General features: G+C 42.5%; 1 protein-coding gene across 1 annotated transcript in view; it reads left to right on the top strand.

Moving 5' to 3' along the window:
- The window catches only part of hectd2 (HECT domain containing 2), a 33,951-nt gene extending 7,222 nt beyond the window's left edge, over positions 1-26,729 (top strand). The window contains exons 10-21 of the mRNA XM_084141292.1: positions 1,235-1,358; positions 2,931-3,027; positions 8,060-8,167; positions 10,031-10,163; positions 10,563-10,651; positions 14,544-14,702; positions 16,600-16,674; positions 16,799-16,886; positions 17,042-17,148; positions 22,810-22,925; positions 26,238-26,381; positions 26,541-26,729. Coding sequence (XP_083997418.1) covers positions 1,235-1,358; positions 2,931-3,027; positions 8,060-8,167; positions 10,031-10,163; positions 10,563-10,651; positions 14,544-14,702; positions 16,600-16,674; positions 16,799-16,886; positions 17,042-17,148; positions 22,810-22,925; positions 26,238-26,381; positions 26,541-26,661 — 1,361 coding nt within the window. The 3' untranslated portion in view covers positions 26,662-26,729. The remainder of the gene's footprint in view (positions 1-1,234; positions 1,359-2,930; positions 3,028-8,059; positions 8,168-10,030; positions 10,164-10,562; positions 10,652-14,543; positions 14,703-16,599; positions 16,675-16,798; positions 16,887-17,041; positions 17,149-22,809; positions 22,926-26,237; positions 26,382-26,540) is intronic.
- The last annotated feature ends 747 nt before the right edge of the window (positions 26,730-27,476 follow it).

Here is a 27,476-nt window from a genome sequence, read left to right as displayed (position 1 = left end):
CCTCCATCATTCTTAAATGGAAGAAGTTTGGAACCACCAAGACTCTTCCTAGAGCTGGCTGCCCGGCCAAACTGAGCAATCGGGGGAGAAGGGCCTTGGTCAGGGAGGTGACCAAGAACCCGATGGTCACTCTGACGGAGCTCTAGAGTTCCTCTGTGGAGATGTCAGAACCTTCCAGAAGGACAACCATCTCTGCAGCACTCCACCAATCAGGCCTTTATGGTAGAGTGGCCAGACGGAAGCCACTCCTCAGTAAAAGGCACATGACAGCCCACTTGGAGTTTGCCAAAAGGCAGCTAAAGGACTCTCAGACCATGAAAAACAAGATTCTCTAGTCTGATGAAACCACGATTGAACTCTTTGGCCTGAATGCCAAGCGTCATGTCTGGTGGAAACCTGGCAACATCCCTACGGTGAAGCATGGTGGTGGCAGCATCATGCTGTGGGGATGTTTTTCAGTGGGAGACTAGTCAGGATCAAGGGAAAGATGAACGGAGCAAAGTACAGAGATCCTTGATGAAAACATGCTCCAGAGAGCTCAGGACCTCAGACTGGGGCGAAGGTTCACCTTCCAACAGGACAACGACCCTAAGCACACAGCCAAGACAACGCAGGAGTGGCTTCGGGACAAGTCTCTGAAATGTCCTTGAGTGACCCACCCAGACCCCGGACTTGAACCCGATCTAACATCTCTGGAGAGACCTGAAAATAGCTGTGCAGCGACGCTCCCCATCCAACCTGACAGAGCTTGAGAGGATCTGCAGAGAAGAATGGGAGATACTCCCCAAATACATGTGTGCCAAGCTTGTAGCGTCATACCCAAGAAGACTTGAGGCTGTAATCACTGCCAAAGGTGCTTCAACAATGTACTGAGTAAAGGGTCTGAATACTTGTGTAAATGTGATATTTCAGTTTTTTATTTTTAATATATTTGCAACAATTTCTAAAAAACAGTTTTTGCTTTGTCATTATGGAGTATTGTGTGTAGATTGATGAGGGAAAAAAAACAATTTAATCAATTTTAGAATAAGGCTGTAACGTAACAAAATGTGGAAAAAGTCAAGGGGTCTGCATACTTTCCGAATGCACTGTATGTCTGGACCTCCTATCGATATTTGTCTGGGGTACACGTAGTTTGAGGGTCAGGAGAAGTTCAGAGGTGTCAAGGTTCAAGCAAACATCAGTCTAAGAGACCTTGATACATTTTTATTTTTATACTTTTTCTTCATTGTAGATGCAGCCAATAGCATTTCTTGCACTCCCATCATGCCCTTTGTTGACTTCTATAACCTCACACTGGACCACACTGACTTCATGGAGGATTATCGCACATGGCAGACTCAGGGAAACTTTACCAGGTGAGGCAGGACAATATTATCAGAGCAAAGCTTATGTTGACCAGTGCTGTTCAATTCTGCCCATAACCCTTGTTGTTATGATTCCTGTGTTTCCCTGTAAATAAATGGAGCTCCCTCTTGTGCCAGTTTTCAGCTTTATAACAACAGATTGATTGTTTATGATATAAGATTGCAACATCAGATACACTATATATACAAAAGTATGTGGACACCCCTTCAAATTTCGGCTATTTCACCCACACCCATTGCTGACAGGTGTATAAAATCAAGCACACAGCCATGCAATCTCCATAGACAAACATTGGCAGTAGAATGGCCTTAATGAAGAGTTCAGTGACTTTTAACGTGTCACCGTCATTGGATGGCACCTTTCCAACAAGTCAGTTCGTCAAATTTCTGCCCTGCTAGAGTTGCCCGGTCGACTATAAGTGCTGTTATTGTGAAGTGGAAACTTCTAGGAGCAACAATGGCTCAGCTGCGAAGTGGTAGGCCACAGAAGATCACAGAACGGGACCGCCAAATGCTGAAGCATGTAGCGCGTAAAAATCGTCTGTCCTCAGTTGCAACACTCACTACCGAGTTCCAAACTGCCTCTGGAAGCAACGTCAGCACAATAACTGTTCGTCAGGAGCTTCATGAAATGGGTTTCCATGGCCGAGCAGCCGCACACAAGCCTAAAATCACCATGCGCAATGCCAAGTGTTGGCTGGAGTGGTGTAAAGCTTGCCGCCATTGGACTCTGGAGCAGTGGAAACACATTCTCTGGAGTGAGGAATCACGGTTCACCCTCTGGCAGTCAGACTGACTAATCTGGGTTTGGCGGATGCTAGGAGAAAGCTACCTGCCCGAATGCATACTGCCAACTGTAAAGTTTGGTGGAGGAGGAATAATGGTCTGTGGCGGTTTTTCATGGTTTGGGCTAGGCCCCTTCGTTCCAGTGGAGGGAAATCTTAACGCTACAGCATAAAATGACATTCTAGACAATTCTGTGCTTCCAACTTTGTGGCAACAGTTTGGGGAAGGCCCTTTCCTGTTTCTGCATGACAATGCCCCCGTGCACAAAGCAAAGTCCATAGAGAAATGGTTTTGTCGAGATCCGTGTGGAAGATCTTGACTGGCCTGCACAGAGCCCTGACCTCAACCCCGTTGAACACCTTTGGGATTAATTGGAACGCTGACTGCGAGACAGGCCTAATCGCCCAACATCTGTGCCCGACCTCACTAATGCTCTTGTGGCTAAATGGAAGCCAGTTCCCGCAGCAATGTTCCAACATCTAGTGAAATGCCTTCCCAGAAGAGTGGAGGCTGTTATAGCAGCAAAGGGGGACCAACTCCATATTAATGCCCATGATTTTGGAATGAGATGTTCGACGAGCAGGTGTCCACATACTTTCGGTCATGTAGTGTATATTTCAAACCCAGACATATCATAGCATCCAGCTACGATACAATCTCCAATGAGTATCATACACCAAGAGAACACAATCCCTGATTAAACCAAAACATTATTTCCATGTGATAAGTTATGATAACCAAACATCCCCGTTCCTACCGGTTCCTCCCCATCCACAGGTTTACATTCTGCCAGTTCCCCTTCATTCTATCCACGGTGGTGAAGAAGGCAATCATCCAGAAGGACTCGGAGCAGCAGATGATCAGCATGGCCAGGGTGAGACAGAGGTCACTGCTCACATAGGTCCTTGTCGTCCATCTATGACAGTGTCATTGTATTGCAAGACAGCACAGACAGTGCCTCACAGTCTCAGTCTAACCCTTACCCTTCTGTATGTACACTACCGTTCAAAGGTTTGGGGTCACTTAGAAATGTCCTTGTTTTCCATGAAGACATACATGAAATGAGTTTGAATAGGAAATATAGCCAAATGAATAGGAAATGTAGTCGAAATAATTATTTTTAATTTAAATAATAATTGTGTCCTTCAAACTTTGCTTTTGTCAAAGAATCCTCCATTTGCAGCAATTACAGCCTTGCAGAGCTTTGGCATTCTAGTTGTCAATTTGTTGAGGTAATCTGAAGAGATTTCACCTCATGCTTCCGGAAGCACCTCCCACAAGTTGGATTGGCTTGATGGGCACTTCTTACGTACCATACGGTCAATCTGCTCCCACAACAGCTCAATAGGGTTGAGATCCGGTGACTGTGCTGGCCACTCCATTATAGACAGAATACCAGCTGACTGCTTCTTCCCTAAATAGTTATTGCATAGTTTGGAGTTGTGCTTTGGGTCATTGTCCTGTTGTAGGAGGAAATTGGCTCCAATCAAGCGCCGTCCACAGGGTATGGCATGGCGTTGCAAAATGGAGTGAAAGCCTTCCTTCTTCAAGATCCCCTTTACCCTGTACATATCTCCCACTTTACCACCACCAAAGCACCCCCAGACCATCACATTGCCTCCACCATGCTTGACAGATGGCATCAAGCACTCCTCCAGCATGTTTTCATTTGGTCTGCGTCTCACAAATGTTCTTCTTTGTGATCCGAACACCTCAAACTTCGATTCGTCTGTCCATAACACTTTTGTCCAATCTTCCTCTGTCCAGTGTCTGTGTTCTTTTGCCCATCTTAATATTTTATTTTTATTGGCCAGTCTGAGATATGGCTTTTTCTTTGCAACTCTGCCTAGAAGGTCAGCATCCCGTAGTCGCCTCTTCACTGTTGACGTTGAGACTGGTGTTTTGCGGGTACTATTTAATGAAGCTGCCAGTTGAAGACCTGTGAGGCGTCTGTTTCTCAAACTAGACACTCTAATGTATTTGTCCTCTTTCTCAGTTGTGCACCGGGGCCTCCCACTCCTCTTTCTATTCTGGTTAGAGCCAGTTTGCGCTATTCTGTGAAGGGAGTAGTACACAGCGTTGTACGAGATCTTCAGTTTCTTGGCAATTTCTCGCATGGAATAGCCTTCATTTCTCAGAACAAGAATAGACTGATGAGTTTCAGAAGAACATTCTTTGTTTCTGGCCATTTTGAGCCTGTAATCGAACCCACAATTGCTGATGCTCCAGATACTCAACTAGTCTCAAGAAGGCCAGATTTATTGCTTCTTTAATCAGCACAACAGTTTTCAGCTGTGCTAACATAATTACAAAAGGGTTTTCTAATGATCAATTAGCCTTTTAAAATGATAAACATGGATTAGCAAACACAATGTGCCATTGGAACACAGGACTGATGGTTGCTGATAATGGGCCTCTGTACGCCTATGTAGATATTCCATAAAAAATCAGCCGTTTCCAGCTACAATAGCCATTTACAACATTAACAATGTCTACACTGTATTTCTGATCAATTTGATGTTATTTTAATGGGCAAAAAAATTGCTTTTCTTTTGAAAACAAGGAAAGTTACCCCAAACTTTTGAACGGTAGTGTATACAGTATGTATATATACAGTTGAAGTTGGAAGTTTACTTACACCTTAGCCAAATACATTTAAACTCAGGTTTTCACAATTCCTGACATTTAATCCTAGTAAAAATTCCCAGTCTTAGGTCAGTTAGGATCACCACTTTATTTTAAGAATGTGAAATGTCAGAATAATAGCAGAGAGAATGATTTCTTTCAGCTTTTATTTCTTTCATCACATTCCCCGTGGGTCAGAAGTTTACATACACTCAATTTGTATTTGGTAGCATTGCCTTTAAATTGTTTAACTTGGGTCAAACGTTTCGGGTAGCCTTCCACAAGCTTCCCACAATAAGTTGGGTGAATTTTGGCCCATTCCTCCTGACAGAGCTGGTGTAACTGAGTCAGGTTTGTTGTAGGCCTCCTTGTTTGCACACGCTTTTTCAGTTCTGCCCACACATTTTCTATAGGATTGAGGTCAGGGCTTTTTTTTTTTTTTTTTTCACCTTTATTGAACTAGGTAAGCCAGTTGAGAACAATTTCTCATTTACAACTGCGACCTGGCCAATATAAAGCAAAGCAGTGCGATAAAAACAACAACACAGAGTTACATATGGGGTAAAACAAAACATTAAGTCAAAAATACAACAGAAAATATATATACAGTGTGTGCAAATGTAGCAAGTTATGGAGGTAAGGCAATAAATAGGCTATAGTGCAAAATAATTACAATTAGTATTAACACTGGAATTATAGATGTGCAAGAGATGATGTGCAAATAGAGATACTGGGTTGCAAATGAGCAAAATAAATAACAATATAGGGATGAGGTAGTTGGGCGGGCTAATTTCAGATGGGCTGTGTACAGGTGCAGTGATCGGTAAGGTGCTCTGACAACTGATGCTTAAAGTTAGTGAGGGAGATAAGTGTCTCCAGCTTCAGAGATTTTTGCAATTTGTTCCAGTCATTGGCAGCAGAGAACTGGAAGGAATGGCGGCCAAAGGAGGTGTTGGCTTTGGGGATGACCAGTGAGATATACCTGCTGGAGCGCATACTACGGGTGGGTGTTGCTATGGTGACCAATGAGCTAAGATAAGGCGGGGATTTGCCTAGCAGTGATTTATACATGGCCTGGAGCCAGTTGGTTTGGCGACGAATATGTAGTGAGGACCGGCCAACAAGAGCATACAGGTCACAGTGGTGGGTAGTATATGGGGCTTTGGAGACAAAACGGATGGCACTGTGATAGACTACATCCAATTTGCTGAGTAGAGTGTTGGAGGCTATTTTGTAAATTACATTGCCGAAGTCAAGGATCGGTAGGATAGTCAGTTTTACGAGGGCATGTTTGGCAGCATGAGTGAAGGAGGCTTTGTTGCGAAATAGGAAGCCGATTCTAGATTTAACTTTGGATTGGAGATTCTTAATGTGAGTCTGTAAGGAGAGTTTACAGTCTAACCAGACACCTAGGTATTTGTAGTTGTCCACATACTCTAGGTCAGACCCGTCTAGAGTAGTGATTCTAGTCGGGTGGCGGGTGCCAGCAGCATTCGATTGAAGAGCATGCATTTAGTTTTACTAGTGTTTAAGAGCAGTTGGAGGCTACTGAAGGAGTGTTGTATGGCATTGAAGCTCGTTTGGAGGTTTGTTAACACAGTCCAAGGAAGGGCCAGATGTATACAAAATGGTGTCGTCTGCATAGAGGTGGATCTGAGAGTCACCAGCAGCAAGAGCGACATCATTGATATACACAGAGAAAAGAGTCGGCCCAACAATTGAACCCTGTGGCACCCCAATAGAGACTGCCATAGGTCCAGACAACAGGCCCTCCGATTTGACACATTGAACTCTATCTGAGAAGTAGTTGGTGAACCAGGCGAGGCAGGCTTTGTGATGGCCACTCCAATACCTTGACTGTGTTGTCCTTAAGCCATTTTCCACAACTTTGGAAGTATGCTTGGGGTCATTGTCCATTTGGAAGACCCATTTGCGACCAAGCTTTAACTTCCTGACTGATGTCTTGAGATGTTGCTTCAATATATCCACATAATTTTCCTTCCTCATGATGCCATCTATTTTGTGAAGTGCACCAGACCCTCCTGCAGAAAAGCACCCCCACAGCATGATTCTGCCACCCCCGTGCTTCACGGTTGGGATGGTGTTCTTCGGCTTGCAAGCGTCCCCCTTTTTCCTCCAGACATAACGATGGTAATTATCGCCAAACAGTTCTATTTTTGTTTCATCAGACCAGAGGACAAAATACGATCTTTGTCCCCATGTGCAGTTGCAAACCGTAGTCTGGCTTTTTTATGCCGGTTTTGGAGCAGTGGATTCTTCCTTGCTGAGCGGCCTTTCAGGTTATGTCGATATAGGACTCGTTTACTGTGGATATAGATACTTTTGTACCTGTTTCCTCCAGCATCTTCACAAGGTTCTTTAGTGTTGTTCTGGGATTGATTTGCACTTCTCGCACCAAAGTACGTTCATCTCTAGGAGACAGAACGCGTCTCCTTCCTGAGCGGTATGACGGCTGCGTGGTCCTATGGTGTTTATACTTGCGTACTATTGTTTGTACAGATGAACGTGGTACCTTCAGGCGTTTGAAAATTGCTCCCAATGATGAACCAGACTTGTGGAGGTCTACAATTTTTTTTCTGAGGTCTTGGCTGATTTCTTTTGATTTTCCCATGATGTCAAGCAAAGAAGCACTGAGTTTGAAGGTAGGCCTTGAAATACATCCACAGGTACACCTCCAATTGACTCAAATTATGTCAATTAGCCTATCAGAAGCTTCTAAAGCCATGACATAATTTTCTGGAATTTTCCAAGCTGTTTAAAGGCACAGTCAACTTAGTGTATGTAAACGTCTGACCCACTGGAATTGTGATACAGTGAATTATAAGTTAAATAATCTGTCTGTAAACAATTGTTGGAAAAATTACTTGTGTCATGCACAAAGTAGATGTCCTAACCGACTTGCCAAAACTATTGTTTGTTAACAAGAAATTTGTGGAGTGGTTGAAAAATGAGTTTTAATGACTCCAACCTAAGTGTTTGTAAACTTCCGACTTCAACTGTATATATATAATATTATTATTACTATTATTATTATTATTTTATATAATTGAAGTTTGTTGGACCCAGAGTTTTTCCCAGTCAGGTCTTGTAGTCAGGAATAACCCAGATCTATAAGTATACAATATTTACAGTGTGTATCTCACGGCATCAGCCTGAAAACATACACTCTCCCACTCTGACAGCAAGCAGTGGTCTAATGCCAACAGCATGTACTGTGGGAGCAACTGCAAATAAAGAGTGCCTCTTGTAATTTATTGCAGCAAAGCCTAGTGGACAAAGTGTCTCGCAGACAGCGAGTTGACATGAGCCTGCTGTTTCTCAACATCAAAGTCAGGCGGCCGCAGCTGGTCAGTGACTCACTGGATGAGGTAATACCATCTCCCATCTAAATCTGGGCACATTACACACAGACACACAAAAGCATTACTTAAGAAGACAGCCCAGCCCTGGTAGAGTGGCTTGATAGCTATTTCTGTTATTGTGTTTTTGAATCACACAAGAGCCAATTAATTTGCAGCAGTTGTTTCACTGTTTTCAATGCAGTGCATTTCAAAACTGAAACATCCAAGATATGTACACTGCTCAAAAAAATAAAGGGAACACTTAAACAACACAATGTAACTCCAAGTCAATCACACTTCTGTGAAATCAAACTGTCCACTTAGGAAGCAACACTGATTGACAATACATTTCACATGCTGTTGTGCAAATGGAATAGACAACAGGTGGAAATTATAGGCAATTAGCAAGACATCCCCAATAAAGGACTGGTTTTGCAGGTGGTGACCACAGACCACTTCTCAGTTCCTATGCTTCCTGGCTGATGTTTTGGTCACTTTTGAATGCTGGCGGTGCTTTCACTCTAGTGGTAGCATGAGACAGAGTCTACAACCCACACAAGTGGCTCAGGTAGTGCAGCTCATCCAGGATGGCACATCAATGCGAGCTGTGGCAAGAAGGTTTGCTGTGTCTGTCAGCGTAGTGTCCAGAGCATGGAGGCGCTACCAGGAGACAGGCCAGTACATCAGGAGACGTGGAGGAGGCCGTAGGAGGGCAACAACCCAGCAGCAGGACTGCTACCTCCACCTTTATGCAAGGAGGAGCAGGAGGAGCACTGCCAGAGCCCTGCAAAATGACCTCCAGCAGGCCACAAATGTGCATGTGTCTGCTCAAACGGTCAGAAACAGACTCCATGAGGGTGGTATGAGGGCCCGACGTCCACAGGTGGGGGTTGTGCTTACAGCCCAACACCGTGCAGGACGTTTGGCATTTGCCAGAGAACACCAAGATTGGCAAATTCACCACTGGCGCCCTGTGCTCTTCACAGATGAAAGCAGGTTCACACTGAGCACATGTGACAGGCATGACAGAGTCTGGAGACTCCGTGGAGAACGTTCTGCTGCCTGCAACATCCTCCAGCATGACCGGTTTGGCGGTGGGTCAGTCATGGTGTGGGGTGGCATTTCTTTGGGGGGCCGCACAGCCCTCCAAGTGCTCGCCAGAGGTATCCTGACTGCCATTAGGTACCGAGATGAGATCCTCAGACCCCTTGTGAGACCATATGCTGGTGCGGTTGGCCCTGGGTTCCTCCTAATGCAAGACAATGCTAGACCTCATGTGGCTGGAGTGTGTCAGCAGTTCCTGCAAGAGGAAGGCATTGATGCTATGGACTGGCCCGCCCGTTCCCCAGACCTGAATCCAATTGAGCACATCTGGGACATCATGTCTCGCTCCATCCACCAATGCCACGTTGCACCAAAGACTGTCCAGGAGTTGGCGGATGCTTTAGTCCAGGTCTGGGAGGAGATCCCTCAGGAGACCATCTGCCACCTCATCAGGAGCATGCCCAGGCGTTGTAGGGAGGTCATACAGGCACGTGGAGGCCACACACACGTCATTTTGACTTGTTTTAAGGACATTACATCAAAGTTGGATCAGCCTGTAGTGTGGTTTTCCACTTTAATTTTGAGGGTTTTTCCAAATCCAGACCTCCATGGGTTGATAAATTTGATTTCCATTGATAGTTTTTGTGTGATTTTGTTGTCAGCACATTCAACTATGTAAAGAAAAAAGTATTTAATACGATTATTTCATTAATTCAGATCTAGGATGTGTTATTTTAGTGTTCCCTTTATTCTTTTGAGCAGTGTATAAGTTAAGACATGCAGCATGCCTAGGTCTGATGAGTTCAAGAAAGTTGGCCACAGCTTAACTTGTTCTCTTGCTTTTAGCTTGCTAGAAACCGTGCAGACTTGAAGAAGAAGCTGAAAGTGACGTTTGTGGGGGAGGCTGGTTTAGACATGGGCGGTCTGACCAAGGAGTGGTTTCTCCTTCTCATCCGACAGATCTTTCATACAGACTACGGTGAGACATATGGGACAAACAGATCAGGCATATGTGTTGCTCTGAGCCATAGAGATACAGATGTTACAGCTGTTTTGTTTGCAACAATAATATGTTTCTCCATAGATAACAGTATAAGATTATGGGAGTTACTTCTCCTTTAGCCCTAGCTCTCTATATCTCATCCTAAAGTTTCAACAAGTATCCAGACTAAGAATGTTGACCTAGCCATGAATTAAGAAAAAAACTCAAACGTGTTCATGTTCTGGGCCATATAGCACTGCAATAATAGATAACCATTCAATTACAGTAACTCCCATTTAGTCTGGGACCTAGCAGTCCAAAAAGGAAATTCCCATGTACTCTATTCTGGGCCGGAGTTGTGTTTAAGCAGAGTTTATTTGTGTCTACTCTCTGAAGGCATGTTTACATTCTTCAAGGATTCCCACTGTCACTGGTTCAGCAGCTGGAAGTGTGACAACTACTCTGAGTTCCGATTGGTCGGAGCCGTATCCTTTTGTACCATACCGTGATTTATGGTATCATGTAGCCTGTGGTGAACTGTAAACAGATTCTCAACGTACAGCAGCAGTCCTCATGTTGTACCCTTTAACTGGTGCCTGGAGTTTTAGTCAGGTCACGTAGCACAACCAAATAACTTGGATTGCAGTTAGTTGAGATTACATTAAAGTACATGGTGCAAGTGATCAATGCCGTTTGAGATTTTGTGCAGATTATTATAGCAATTGTAAATATTTCCACAGACCTGAGACCCTGAATGCTTTCTATGATTACATAAGAATACATTTATTGTTACAGGAACCTCAAAATGTGGCCATGGATGTGTTACTCATTTTAAGGTTGAAATACTGTTATATTAGTTTGTAAGATAGCCTTAACATTAGGCTATTTACTGTCTTATAAAAGTAATATTGAATTGTGTTTGGTTGACAACGCAACCAAATATCAACATTTAAAGGAGTTTTACGGTATCTGCTGCATGGATAGTTCCATCTGAGCCACTGGCTTAATCCTATGCTATTTAGGCCTTTCAAATGGAATCTACAAGTTAATAATAAATATGTTGGATTCACGTCTCCATCTCAACCAAAAATGTAAGTTAAAGAATATAATTAAATCAAATCAAACTGTATTAAACATTTGCTTTGATTTGATTTAGTCCTATTCTTTAACATAGATTTTTGATTGAGATGGAGACGTGAATCCAACATATAATTTGTTAACTTGTCGACAAGTTAATAGGTTATTTACCGTATTGCAAAAGTGATATGGAATTGTGTTGGGTTGTCAACTCAACTAAATATCAACTTTTGAAGGAGATATATCTTCTGCTTGGATAGCTCCATCTGTGCCACTGAGTCTGGCTTTAATTCCAGTCTGTATACAAATTAATAATTTATATTTTGGATTCACGTCTCCATTTCAACCAAAAAGCGAAGTTAAAGAATAGGACTAAATCAAATCAAAGCAAACTTTAAACAGTTTGATTTGATTTAATTATATTCTTTAACTTACATTTTTGGTTGAGATGGAGACGTGAATCCAACATATTTATTATTAACTTGTAGATTCCATTTGAAAGGCCTAAATAGCATCATTGATGATATATGATTGATCAAGTATGGTTACATTTAATTTGCTCTGTTGAACCTACCCTTTGGAATGACTTCGATAGCAACAGTGAATCTATTAAGCAGAGATTTCTCAAAAATCTTTCTCATGATAGTACATTGTTAATAGTCAGTGACAAATATCAAAGCTAAGCAGCGCTGGGCTTGGTTATAACCCTGGATGGGAGACCAAATTAATAGATGTAGATAGATCAACTCTCCAGTAGTAGGTGAAGATCTGACGTTTCAAATGTACAAATTCAACATATTTTATACAAGGTTTGTCTATGTTGAAAATTGGTTATGATGACATAATCCTGCGGTTGAAATTTTACCCTCAAAACAACAGTTTACTACGTTGATGACTTGTTTTGAATCCAATGTATTTTCCACGTAGATTCCACATCACAATACGTTGACAAATTACAATGAAACAACGTTAATTTAACCATTTTGTTCCCAGTGGGTAGTTACAGTGCATTCGGAAAGTATTCAGACCCCTTCCCTTTTTCCACATTTTGTTACGTTACAGCCTTATTCTAAAATTGATTAAATAAAAACATTTCCTCATTAATCTACAAACAATAGCCCATAATAACAAAGCGAAAACTGGTTTTTAGAACATTTTGCAAAAACAGAAATACCTTATTTACATAACTATTCAGACCCTTTGCTATGAGACTCGAAATTGAGCTAAGGTGCATCCTGTTTCCATTGATCATCCTTGAGATGTTTCTACAACTTGATTGGAGTCCACCTGTGGTAAATTCAATTGTTTGGACATGATTTGGAAAGGCACACACCTGTCTATATAAGCTCCCACAGTTGACAGTGCATGTCAGAGCAAAAACCAAGCCATGAGGTCGAAGGAATTGTCCGTAGAGCTCCGAGACAGGGTTGTGTCGAGGCACAGATCTTGGGAAGGGTAACAAAACATTTCTGCAGCATTGAAGGTCCCCAAGAATGCAGTGGCCTCCATCATTCTTAAATGGAAGAAGTTTGGAACCACCAAGACTCTTCCTAGAGTTGGCCACCCGGCCAAACTGAGCAATCGGGGGAGAAGGGCCTTGGTCAGGGAGGTGACCAAGAACCCGATGGTCACTCCTCAGTAAAAGGCACATGACAGCCCGCTTGGAGTTTGCCAAAAGGCACCTAAATGACTCTCAGACCAAGAGAAACAAGATTCTCTGATCTGATGAAACCAAGGTTGAACTCTTTGGCCTGAATGCCAAGCGTCACGTCTGGAGGAAACCTGGCACCATACCTACGGTGAAGCATGGTGGTGGCAGCATCATGCTGTGGAGATGTTTTTCAGCGGCAGGGACTGGGAGTCTAGTCAGGATCGAGGGAAAGATGAACGGAGCAAAGTACAGAGAGATCCAGAGCGCCCAGGACCTCAGACTGGGGCGAAGGTTCACTTTCCAACAGGACAACGACCGTAAGGACACAGCCAAGACAACGCAGGAGTGGCTTCGGGACAAGTCTCTGAATGTCCTTGAGTGGCCCAGCCAGAGCCCGGACTTGAACCTGATCTAACATCTCTGGAGAGACCTGAGAATAGCTGTGCAGCGACGCTCCCCATTCAACCTGACAGAGCTTGAGAGGATCTGCAGAGAAGAATGGGAGAAACTCCCCAAATACAGGGGTGCCAAGCTTGTAGCGTCATACCCAAGAAGACTCGAAGGCTGTATTCGCTGCCAAAGGTGCTTCAACAAAGTACTGGGTAAAGGGTCTGAATACTTATGTAAATGTGATATTTCAGTTTTTTATTTATTTTAAATGTCTAAAACCTGTTTTTGCTTCGTCATTATGGGGTATTGTGTGTAGATTGATGAGTGCATACTTTCCGAATGCACTGTATGTTATGTGGGTGGACTGACAGCCTGAGTCAGTCCACCCACATACCCCCACACTCGCACACCTTCTACCTCACCAGTCTGTCTGCCACTCGGCTAGAATTACAGCACGCTGACACACTGAAGTGGCTATGTGTCTCTATCTGAAGCGAAAACCACAGGGAGGGCAGGGTGACGAAAAATGGCGTGGCACAACGGAGCAAGAGACAAAGAGAGAAATGGTAATAGAAACGGAAGGTTTTGTTGTCTTATTTTGTGAGCTGCAGGTCTGGAGCGGACTGTGTTTCATCCTCCGCCTGTCAGTTCTCATGGAATTTTCCCCAAGCCTTCGCCAATATAACTTTAAGCATTTTTCCAAACTCTATTTATCTATTTAGCAAGCTAGGGAGCTCATAGAGAGAGCGAGAGAGCTCTGCAGCTCAGCCTCTCCCACAGAAGTTCCATATGGACGACACGTGGAGTAAGATCTGCCAAAAGCAGCTGGTAGCACTTTAGGAGTTCAGGCTCCCTCCAATTTCATTCTAAATGCATAATACACCTACTGTTTATATTCCCTGTTCAGATCTGCTACAAGCCAATATACAGTACATGGCAAAATGCAGTGATAATAGAGTAATGATTGGGATCATTAACACATGCTGCAGGGTCTGTGAAGCTGATATAAAATGCTGTCATTGTTACGAAGTATGGAGAGCTCAGAAGCAGAATACTGTAGCAATGATGTGAAAAGGTTTTCATCTGAATGCTATGCTACATTAAATGAATATAACTAACCACATTTTAATCTGTTCTTCTAGTGGTGTATATGATTATAACCGTGAGTTATTTGGTGTTTAAGATACTTGCTTTCTATTGTAAAGGATCTGCTGCTTTCTATACAGACTTTGTTACACACTTAACTGTATGTGTGTCAGCTCATGGGCCTGGCCGTGTACAACAGCATCACCCTGGACATCCGCTTCCCCCCCTGTGTCTACAAGAAGCTGCTGACCCCGCCCGTGGTGCCGTGTGACCCCGATACCCCCGTTGGCATGGCGACCCTCACCCTGGACGACCTGCAGCAGGTCATGCCTGTATGTACACAACACAAGCTATGACTCAGCTGTCTTAGTTACCCTCTCTCACTGGCATTCTTTCCAATTACACTGCACTCTTCTTGTAAGGATCACAAGTACAAGAATATTGCTTGCAGTGGTCAAAAACCATGGGAAAGTAACATTTTTGTACTTGCAAAGTACTCCGCTTTTCAATTATAATAATTTATACAATCAAATTAATGGATGTGATGCTTATGAGAGGACTGCCCTGTTTTAGAAAGGTTAACATTGTCTCTGAAGGGTATAGTGTTGATCGGTATATGAATATGGCTGGTTGAATCAATGTTGTTTCCACTTAGTTTTCAATGAAATGACGTTGAACCAACGTGGAATAAACGTTAAATTGATGTCTGTACCTAGTGGGGGATGTATGGTTGCTAGACTAAGATGTTATATAGACTGTGTTAGAATTAACTGCAATATGCTATTGTTCCTACTTATAGCTAAATGTACAGGAATACATGCAATAAACATAAATAATGTACTTCTAATTATGGGAGTCATAGTGCATACATTGCACTATTGATGCATGGGATCTAAGGAAATGCTTGTGCGTCACAGGAGTGTGAAATAATCAACCAGGTTCACACTCCATACAGTCCCAGAGTCTCACCCTGCCACCAGTCTAATTATAACAGTATGGCTGCAGCTAGGTCTCAGAGGTGTCATTACTCCCATCATCACCTCAGACACACCAGTGATAGATCCCTGCCCATAGATGTCACACATAGCAGCCCAACACTGCTTATTAAGATCTCCTGGTGAAGGCAGCTTTTTTATTGAACGGGAAGATTCAAGGATGCCAGGCTAGCTGTAGTTTGTTACCTGTCTAGGAAGAGAGATGGAGAGGAGAGATACAGTTCACGTGACATAACATGCTTTTCTTTATCTTTTTTGATGAACTGCAAATTAATATTCTGCAATTGCCATCAAAGTTATGCTTTGTTGATATAATATTTCCTTATATCATCCTGTAGTTCCTCATATGTTGATTTTTCATTTGCTAGTCAGTGATTGACATTTTCCAATATTCACCAGCAGAGGGCTGTTAAGCCTAACTTTTGCACATCGCCACTTGCATGTTTGAACTCTACAAATTCAAAAGAACAAACCAAATGTATGTTAATCATATAAAAATGCTTTATGCACATACAATACATTACTGTCACTAAGACTAGTATTTACCTGCTTTTGGTGTAATTGTATAGCTTTTTATGCAGTATGCATCTCATTGCGCTGCGTTTTGTCGAGTCAGCCTTGCTGAGGCCAGATGTTGTTTTTTACTGGGCAGTTGGCCTTCTCTTTGCTTACATAACAGCCTCTGGGAGTTTATTTGGTCCCTGTTGAATACTTTTTCCTAAATTGGTGGAGGACAGGGAAAAAGCTACTGCAACTCTTTAAAAAGACATGCCAGTAGTGCCCAGCACTGACGTCAAACACATGCAATTGTTCTTCAAATGATTTTGCATTGTAAAATTTACTTAATTTGATGAGGTATGGATTGGAAAAGCATAATCGCAGTGATGTCATGTACAATACATATAGCATACAATGGTTATTTTGTTTCCTCAATACGTTTCCTAGATTGTGTAGTGGCAAAGGCTTTACATGATTTTCTTGTTGTTTTGTGTTACAATGCCATTACAGTAATTCAGTAAAGAAAAGTCAGTCATTAGATGTCAATAATAAAATGAAGTCAGATTTTCCTCCATAAAACATTCTATGAACATAGTGTAATGTGCTGTATAGACGTTCCCACCTTGGCACTTTTTCTATTAGTCCTTCACAGATTTAGAAGAAGACATATACCTCATAAATATTGGTTGCAATCTATATAAAAAGCAATGCTTATAGATTTGGTCTTGTGTTTCAGGATCTTGCTCATGGGCTGGCAGAACTTCTCAGCTATGAAGGCAACGTGGAGGAGGACTTCTGCACAACTTTTCAGGTTGGGAAAACACACTCATTCTTGTTCACAATAACACTTTTGAAACATAATATCTTTGACGTCACCATAATACATACTGTCACAGCACAAGGGAAGTGCTCCACTAATGTGATGATCATTTTAGGTGTCGCAGGAAGAACTAGGTGTGATGAAGTCCTACAATCTGAAACCAGGAGGAGATAAGATTCCTGTCACCAACCAGAACAGGAAGGGTAAGTGAGGAGTAGACAGACTGCCAAAGACCAGAGAAAAGACAACTGTCCTGCAGTAGCATGTGATATCTAACAGTACACTGCCTTTCAGACTATGTGGCATTTGTTTGTTCTCTCATAGTTGAATGATTGTTTGATTATTCTTGTCTTTGCAGAGTATGTCCAGCTGTACATAGATTTCCTGCTGAATAAGTCCATTTACAGGCAGTTTGCTGCCTTCTACTATGGCTTCCACAGTGTGTGTGCCTCCGACGCTTTGATGGTAAGAATGTCAAGACTTTTACTGTCAAAATGAATGAATAAATTAGTTCTAATTGGTGTGACCAACTGTAGAAAAACATTATGAATTCCAACTGTCATTATAGGTTTTTGGAATACAGTATATCACTATCACTGAGAAAGTGAGAGGACATCATTTATTGTGCTGCAGTTCAGTGCCAGCTGGTCCTGTTTGAAGTGTCAGGAGCCGATAGTTTAGTCAACTCTTGTAGAAAGTTCCTGATTAGGCAACATAGGGAGTGTGAGGCCCAGAGAGGCAACGAGGAGTGCAGGATTGGAACCTCAGCTGTGTGTGCACGTGTGATGTGTGTGTGTGTGTGTGTACACACACACAACTGTGAGTGCATGCATGTGTGTGAGTGAGTCTACTGTTCCTCGCTGCCTGTTCACAGGAGCTCCCCACCCCCTCTCTTGGCACAGGCCTCCTAACGGGGGTGTTGTGTGTGTGCTCTGTCTCCACTCAGTGACCAGAGCTCTTTGGGCCAAAAGGGGGAGGCTCGTATGAGTGGCCTATATAAAGAGTACGTAGGGAACCACAGTGGCAGGGTTGACATAGACCATGAATATCAATCAGACAGACCACAAAGCTGCTGTATTGATGCAGAACCAGCCCAGCTTTAGGGTTAGATTTGCATGGTTTAACATGGGAGGAGCTGGATCACTCTGGTCGTTGTCAGTTGGTTTCCCAATAGTTCCTTAACTGTTGCTAGACTCTGTGAGCCCTGTGAGTATCCTCACTGATCTGCTGACAGAAACCTATCAACGTACTGTGTAACTAGCAAGGAGTGAAATATATACAGGTAACTGACAAAATAAAGGAAACACCAACATAAAGTGTCTTAATAGGGCATTGGGCCACCACGAGCCAGAACAGCTTCAATGTACCTTGGCATAGATTCTACAAGTGTTTGGAACTCTATTGGAGGAATGAGACACCGTTCTTCCATGAGAAATTCCATCATTTGTTGTTTTGTTGATGGTAGTGAAAAACGCTGTCTCTGGCGCCGCGCCAGAATTTCCCATAAGTGTTCAATTGGGATGAGATCTAGTGACTGAGACAGCCATGGCATATGGTTTAAACCTTTTTAATACTCATCAAACCATTCAGTGATCACTCGTGTCCTGTGGATGGGGGCATTGTCATCGTATGGGGGCTCAGCCATGGTAGCCAAAATAATGGCCTGCCCAGCATTTCTATTCATAACCCTAAGCATGATGGGATGTTAATTGCTTAATTAACTCAGGAACCAGACCTGTGTGGAAGTACCTGCTATCGATATACTTTGTATCCCTCATTTACTCAAGTGTTTCCATTATTGGCAATATACATCCAGACTTTTGCCACCTAGGAAATGTGTGTGAATGGACCCTTTCAAATAGTATTTCAGTACCCCTGGAGTAATCAATCAATTAGAATCAATTAAAATGGACAAGATTAAAATAGACTAGGGTACTGCAATTAACTGTGCAGTGAACTGTCAGATGAGCTGACAGCAGTGAGCTCAGGGATGAACATTTCCCTCATTGTTTTATTGCTGTCATTAGTATCTGTCTGGACAAGGATTATGCTGCACCAGCAAAAACAAATATTTTACTGTTCAATTATCTGTTTGGTGTACGTGTCAGTGAATGCCAGAGTTGGTATTTACTGTACACCACAACCTAACCAACCCCACCACAAACCACAGTTAAACATTAATTATCCTAAATGCTTTTCCCTTTGCAGCAAGTTTAGCATGCTGATTCCATCCATTTTGGATACTGTAGATAGAAAAGAAACACAAAAATAGAAACCAGCAATATCATTTTCAACAGCATACAATACAATATAATTTGTCACGATGACTAAACTGAATGGGGTCTCCAATTACAAATTGCCCTGAGCTTTTTCTTTTTGCCTTGAGACTAAAACAGAAATCCCTGTGTCAATCTACTTTATATGGTCTTCTCAGCTTTTGTTGCACCAGCACTAACATATAATTTTGCCAGTAGTTACAGTGGGGAGAACAAGTATTTGATACACTGCCGATTTTGCAGGTTTTCCTACTTACAAAGCATGTAGAGGTCTGTCATTTTTATCTTAGGTACACTTCAACTGTGAGAGACGGAATCTAAAACAAAAATCCAGAAAATCACATTGTATGATTTTTAAGTAATTCATTTGCATTGTATTGCATGACATAAGTATTTGATCACCTACCAACCAGAAAGAATTCCGGCTCTCACAGACCTGTTAGTTTTTCTTTAAGAAGCCCTCCTGTTCTCCACTCATTACCTGTATTAACTGCACCTGTTTGAACTCGTTACCTGTATAACAGACACCTGTCCACACACTCAATCAAACAGACTCCAACCTCTCCACAATGGCCAAGACCAGAGCGCTGTGTAAGGACATCAGTGTTAAAATTGTAGACCTGCACAAGGCTGGGATGGGCTACAGGACAATAGGCAAGCAGCTTGGTGAGAAGGCAACAACTGTTGGCGCAATTATTAGAAAATGGAAGAAGTTCAAGATGACGGTCAATCACCCTCAGTCTGGGGCTCCATGCAAGATCTCACCTCGTAGGGCATCGATGATCATGAGGAAGGTGAGGGATCAGCCCAGAACTACACGGCAGGACCTGGTCAATGACCTGAAGAGAGCTGGGACCACAGTCTCAAAGAAAACCATTAGTAACACACTACGCCGTCATGGATTAAAATCCTGAAGCGCACGCAAGGTCCCCCTGCTCAAGCCAGCGCATGTCCAGGCCCGTCTGAAGTTTGCCAATGACCATCTGGATGATCCAGAGGAGGAATGGGAGAAGGTCATGTGGTCTGATGAGACAAAAATAGAGCTTTTTGGTCTAAACTCCACTCGCCGTGTTTGGAGGAAGAAGAAGGATGAGTACAACCCTAGAACACCATCCCAACCGTGAAGCATGGAGGTGGAAAAATCATTCTTTGGGGATGCTTTTCTGCAAAGGGGACAGGACGACTGCACCGTATTGATGGGAGGATGGAAGGGGCCATGTATCGCGAGATCTTGGCCAACAACCTCCTTCCCTCAGTAAGAGCATTGAAGATGGGCCGTGGCTGGGTCTTCCAGCATGACAACGACCCGATACACACAGCCAGGGCAACTAAGGAGTGGCTCCGTAAGAAGCATCTCAAGGTCCTGGAGTGGCCTAGCCAGTCTCCAGACCTGAACCCAATAGAAAATCTTTGGAGGGAGCTGAAAGTCCGTATTGCCCAGCGACAGCCCCGAAACCTGAAGGATCTGGAGAAGGTCTGTATGGAGGAGTGGGCTAAAATCCCTGCTGCAGTGTGTGCAAACCTGGTCAAGACCTACAGGAAACGTATGATCTCTGTAATTGCAAACAAAGGTTTCTGTACCAAATATTAAGTTATGCTTTTCTGATGTATCAAATACTTATGTCATGCAATAAAATGCAAATGAATTACTTAAAAATCATACAATGTGATTTTCTGGATTTTCTCTCACAGTTGAAGTGTACCTATGATAAAAATTACAGACCTCTACATGCTTTGTAAGTAGGAAAACCTGCAAAATCGGCAGTGTATCAAATACTTGTTCTCCCCACTGTAGATATGTGCAGACCTGGTTCTATTTTTAGTTCTAGTAGTGCTATCTACAAATTTAGGATCTACATTTGATCAACCTGTTGCAGGAGAACTTTCCTGCAATGCAGGACATTTAAAAACTTGAAGTGTATTTGAGGTTTAAAAAGGCATCTGAAGTTTGTAATTTCCACTTTAAAATTTCAGACTTGATTTTCCATTACAAAAAATGTATCAACCCCTACAAACATATCCATAAATTATCATCCACATAATAATTCACATTTCCTGTTGCTGCAGGATTATTTTGCTGCTGTAGCAAACTGGCTCAAATTAAGATCCTACATCTGTATTAGTCCACTCAGTTCTTGCAAATCGGGAGATTTTCCCTCTTTGCTTTCCAAGGCAGTGTTTTCTCATATAAACAGGCTCATACTATACATGTATGTTCATGCTGGTCAATGATAGTGTGACAGTGGGATGGAAACATGTAATGTACATGTAGGAAAAGTCAGCTATAGCCCACCACATGGCCCCACGACAGCGAAAGCAATCGACTTTCAAACCAGCCCATTGTGACAGTTATGCAACAGTTGTCTACCCTCTCATTGGTTATGCAACGCTGCTGTGACAGTTATAACTCACTGGCTGCCTGGTGGGGTGAGGGAAGAGGGGGTGTGGCAGACAAGGTTTGGATCGTCCCAGATTCTTCTGTAACTCTATATCCCAGCTGGATCTTGCCGTTGGCTTGGCTTGCTCTAGCTAGTCACCAGGTTGTATTTCTGTTTGCACTCCGTGCACTGCCTGACACAGCCGTCTGGGTGTGTTTTGATAAGGTGGAGTCACGGATGTGAAGAGTGCATGGGAGTGAAAGTGGTCAAGGACAGAGTGATACAGAGAAAATATGCAACTATGTCAAATAGGGTTTGCAAAATGAGGACCAATGTATCAAGTTAGCAACAGATTGGATACTGTATCTGATAAATACAGTTTAGACAGTGTGTGACACGATGAACCATGCATATGGCACTCTGATCATGCACCCCATGCCCTTACTGTTTAAGTAAACATTTTTGTGCAGCACTGGTGCAATGAACAGGGATTCATGATTCAGACTACCATGGTAGTAACTAATTGTCTTGTGTCATGCAGTAGGTTAGTTTTAAAGGGCAACTGCACTTCCTGATTTGGCCTCGTTTTATATTTGGTTCATTAATAAGAAAAGCTAGCAATTAGTTTCAGGCAACTGTGGCAAAGTTGGTTTGACTTTGGATAGCCTAGCTCTGGGGCTAGTTAGGGACCGTCAATAAATTACACAATGTAAATGAGACAATATTTTCATGTTGCACACCTTTTAGTTTTCTCATGAATTGCTTTCAATATTTGTATATGAATTTCTACAATTTATAGTTGGTTTGAGGTTTTTAAGTCATTGAAATGTGGAGCTATTGGATTTTTTAAACATATTTTCCATTTACATTGTATAATTTTACAGATGGTCCCTAACCAGCCCTATAGGGATATCCAAAGTCAACCCAAATTGACCACAAGCATTACGATCAGGTCGCGTGCAGCTGTACTCCGAATTGATGATTACTTGTGTGCTGCCAGCTGTGGGCATGTGGGCAGAATTTAAACCAACTCAACTTTCAAACTCAACTTTCATTTACGCTCGTCCAAAACGAGAGTGACTTTATGACCAGAATTATCCTATTTACACTTTGTAGTCAATTTTGACAGTAGAATAACTCTTTCTGACTCATATTGATGCCAACCAGGCTGTTTTGTAAATGAGAAGTTGGTTTTAAGGGGCAGTTGCTCTTTAATGGACAAAATCCCATCCCACTGGGCACACACTAGTTGAATCAAAGTTGTTTCCACATCATTTCAATGAAATGATGTTGAACCAACGTGGAATAGACATTGAATTGACGTCTGTGCCAAGTAGGATGGTAGTGACTGGTTGTCTTGTGAAATCCTGTAGTTTCACTGGAATCCCATGTGTCCTGTAGTTTCATATCCTGTAGTTTTACTTGTCAGACTACCATGATATTGACTCCTTGTCTTGTCCCTCTTGTTGTAGTTGTTGAGGCCAGAGGAGGTGGAGATCCTGGTGTGTGGCAGTCCCAACCTGGACATGAACACTCTGCAGAAGGCAGCACAGTACGAAGGCTATAGCAAGGCTGATCCCACCATCAGGTACTGTAAACCCATCATCATGTCATTCATTTTGTAAAAAGGGCCTGATTTCTCATAGATATTAAAGTAATAATCCTGAGTTTCTAAATGACCATTGAAGAGCAGGAAATACCCGAGATGGTGCATTTAAAGCAGGGATGGACAATGTTGATGGGGGCCACAAAAAATCTGAGGGGCCGCAGTTGCTCGCGGGTCTACATTCCCACATCCATACCAACCCCCCCCCCCCCCCCCCACACACACTGTATATATATATATATATATATATATATATATATATATATATATATATATAGTGCCTTCGGAAAGTATTCAGACCCCTTGACTTTTTCCACATTTTGTTACATTACAGCCTTACTCTAAAATGGATGAAAAAATAATAATCCTCAGCAATCTACACACAATACCCCATAATGACAAAGCGAAAACTGGTTTTTAGACTACAGAAATATTTATTTACATAAGTATTCAGCCACTTTACTATGAGACTCGAAATTGAGCTCAGGTGCATCCTGTTTCCATTGATCATCCTTGAGATGTTTCTACAACTTGATTGGAGTCCACCAGTGGTAAATTCAATTGATTGGACATTATTTGGAAAGGCACACACCTGTCTATATAAGGTCCCACAGTGCATGTCAGAGCAAAAACCAAGCCATGAGGTCGAAGGAATTGTCCGTAGAGCTCCGAGACAGGATTGTGTCGAGGCACAGATCTTGGGAAGGGTACCAAAAAATTTCTGCAGCATTGAAGGTCCCCAAGAACACAGTGGCCTCCATCATTCTTAAATGGAAGATGTTTGGTACCACCAAGACTCTTCCTAGAGCTGGCCGCCCGGCCAAACTGAGCAATCGGGGGAGAATGGACTTGGTCAGGGAGGTGACCAAGAACCTGATGGTCACTCTGACAGAGCTCTAGAGTTCCTCTGTGGAGATGGGAGAAACTTCCAGAGGGACGACCATCTCTGCAGCACTCCACCAATCAATCCTTTATGGTAGAGTGGCCAGATGGAAGCCACTCCTCAATAAAAGGCACATGACAGCCCGCTTGGAGTTTGCCAAAAGGCAGCTAAAGACTCTCAGACCATGAGAAACAAGATTCTCTGTTCTGATTAAACCAAGATTGAACTCTTTCGCCTGAATGCCAAGCGTCACGCCTGGAGGAAACCTGGCACTATCCCTACGGTGAAGCATGGTGGTGGCAGCATCATGCTGTGGGGATGTTTTTCAGCGGCAGGGACTGTGAGACTAGTCAGGATCGAGGCAAAGATGAACGGCGCAAAGTACAGAGAGATGTAGTCTCTGAATGTTCTTGAGTGGCCCAGCCAGAGCCCGGACTTGAACCCGATCGAACATCTCTGGAGAGACCTGAAAATAGCTGTGCAGCAACGCTCCCCATCCAACCTGACAGAGCTTGAGAGGATCTTCAGAGAAGAATGGGAGAAACTCCACAAATAAAGGTGTGCCAAGCTTGTAGTGTCATACCCAAGAAGACTCGATGCTGTAATCGCTGCCAAAGGTGCTTCAACAAAGTACTGAGTAAAGGGTCTGAATACTTATGTAAATGTGATATTACCATTTCTAAAAACGTGTTTTTGCTTTCTCTTTATGGGGTATTGTCTGTGGATTGATGAGGGGAAAAAAACATTTGATCCATTTTAGAATAAGGCTGTAACGTAACAACAGGTGGAAAAAGTCAAGGGGTCTGAATAGTTTCCGAAGGCACTGTATATATATTAACAAAAAAATATATGGGGGATTGGAAATGATGCAGCCAATTACATTGATGGACGCTACAATCTATCTGCAGTATTAAAGCTGATCTACCCCCTCCCCCCTCCCCAAAACGATTTTACTGAGTTACAGTTCATATAAGCAAATCAGTCAATTGAAATAAATTAATGAGGCCTTAATCTATGGATTTCACATGACTGGGCAGGGGCGCCGCCATGGGTGGGCCTGGGAGGGCATAGGCCCTCCCATTTGGGAGCCAGGCCCACCCACTGGGAACCAGGCCCAGCCAATCAGAATTAGTTTTTCCACACAAAAGGGCTTTATTACAGACAGAAATACTCCTCAGTTTCATCAGCTGTCCAGGTGGCTGGTGTCAGACGAATGTGGAGGTCCTGGGCTGGCGTGGTTACATGTGGTCTGCGGTTGTGAGGCTGGTTAGACGTACTGTCAAATCCTCTACAATGCCATTGGAGGTGGCTTATGGTATAGAAATTAACATTCAGTTCTCTGGCAACAGCTCTGGTGGACATTCCTGCAGTCAGCATGCCAATTGCACACTCCCTCAAAACTTGAGACATCTGTGGCATTGTGTGGTATGACAAAACTGCACATTTTAGTGTGGCCTTTTATTGTCCTCAGCACAAGGTGCACCTGTGTAATGATCATGCTGTTTAATCAGCTTCTTGATATGCCACACCTGTCAGGTGGATATGGCAAAGGAGAAATGCTCACTAACAGCGATTTAAACACATTTGTGCACAAAATAGAGAGAGAGAGAGAAATAAGTTTTTGTGCATATGGAACATTTATAGGATCTTCTATTTAAACTCATGAAACATGGGACCAACACTTTACATGTTGTGTTTATATTTTTGTTCAGTATACAGTACCAGTCAAAATGTTAGACACACCTACTCATTCAAGGGTTTTTACCAATCTACCAATAGGTGCCCTTCTTTGCGAGGCATTTGAAAACCTCCCTGGTCTTTGTGGTTGAATCTGTGTTAGAAATTCACTGCTCGATTGAAGGACCTTAAAGATAATTGTATGTGTGGGGTACAGCAATGAGGCAGTCATTCAAAAATCATGTTAAACACTATTTCCATGCAATGTATTATGTGACTTGTTAAGAACGTTTTTACTCCTGAACATATTTAGGGGTGCCATAACAAAGGGGTTGAATACTTATTGACTCAAGACATTTCAGCTTTTCGTTTTTAATTAATTAGTTTAAAAAAAAATGGAAAACATAATTCCACCTTGACATTATGGTGTATTGTGTATAGGCCAGTGACAAAAACATCTCAATTTAATCCTTTTTAAATTCAGGCTGTAGCGCAACAAAATGTGGAAAAAGTCAAGGGGTGAGAATACTTTCTGAAGGCACTATAGATAGATAGATAGATAGATAGATAGATAGATAGATAGATAGATATTTTTTGGGGGGCGGGGGGGATTGATCTGAGGGCCTTCAAAAGGAGGGCCGCCAGTTGCCCATCCCTGATTCAAATTAATAATAGTTGTGCCTAACCCTAAAGTAATGCACCTAATGAGTTCAATTGTCTGTCTCTGTGGTCAGGGCATTCTGGGACGTGGTGCTGGCCTTCCCTCTGGAGCTCCAGAAGAAGCTGCTACATTTCTCAACAGGAAGTGACCGCGTCCCCGTGGGAGGAATGGCCGACCTCAACTTCAAGATCTCCAAGATTGATGCATCCACCGACTGGTGAGATACTGCAGATGTCCTCAGTGTTCTTTCTTATTCATTTTAAACATGTTGAAAAAATAAGACCCTTTAATCAGTTGCTATTGTCCCATTTGATTTAGACAGAACAGCAACTGTGAACAAATGTGAATTTATCATTTACCTTTTCTTCCTCTCCAGGTTGCCTATATCTCACACTTGTTTCAACCAGATCTGCCTGCCACCATACAAAAATAAAAAAGAACTGAAGCAGAAGTTAACTATTGCCATTTCAAACGCAGAGGGGTTTGGACTGGAGTGAACTCTGATCTACAAACCACAATGGTGAAATTGTAATTTATCTTGTTTTAGGGTGTGTACATTTGGACATGTTCAGACATGCTAATGGTATACCAGTAAGCTCTCCGCTTCAAATGTTCTTAGCAATTAACTTAGCCAATCTGTTTCTGTAGAAATATGAATGAAAAGTTATATTACAAGTAAGCTTTCAGAGCACTTGTGTTTGTGCTCTAAATACCTTTGCCTTTTGGATATCGAAATGGACATGGAAAAGGTTCTGCCCAGTCCAGTAACAATTAAGTAGTTAATTAAAGTAAGGGATTTAATGTAGGTTAGATTAGGGCTGGTTTGGACTGTGATAAAATAGCTAGACAGTCTGTCAGTACTGAGGTGTAGGTTCTTAGTGACAGAGCCCATCTCTCTTCCTGAACAGAGTCCCTGTACTGTCTCTCTTTGACAAAGGCCTTTTCAGGCCTAAGATTTAACTCATTCTGAGGCTGATGGTAAATTATGAACACAGAGATTGTCTCGTTGGTATTTATACTAATATATTTTGTTTTCAGAGGTCTCTGTGGTTTGGAAGAAGTTTCTGTTATGTTTGTGAGCAGAGTTTTTAGACGACCCTTTCAGGATGTTTTAATGTAGAGCCTGAAAGGGAATCAAGCTTCATTAGGGTTTATCATGTTACAGTAGTTGTGCTGGTATATGACTATTATTGATGTGAGAACTTACGGTATACCTCTTTTGCTCCCCAATTGTCGGTGATGCCTCTCGATACAGATTACGTCTCTTGATACTCTTGTTACAATTGGCATATTGTATGGAGAGGTATGAAAT

The sequence above is a fragment of the Coregonus lavaretus genome (assembly GCF_964263955.1).
Source record: "Coregonus lavaretus genome assembly, chromosome: 25".
Taxonomy (NCBI): domain Eukaryota; kingdom Metazoa; phylum Chordata; class Actinopteri; order Salmoniformes; family Salmonidae; genus Coregonus; species Coregonus lavaretus.
The sequence above is the reverse complement of the archived record's forward strand: the minus strand, read 5'-3'. Positions and strand labels throughout refer to the sequence as shown.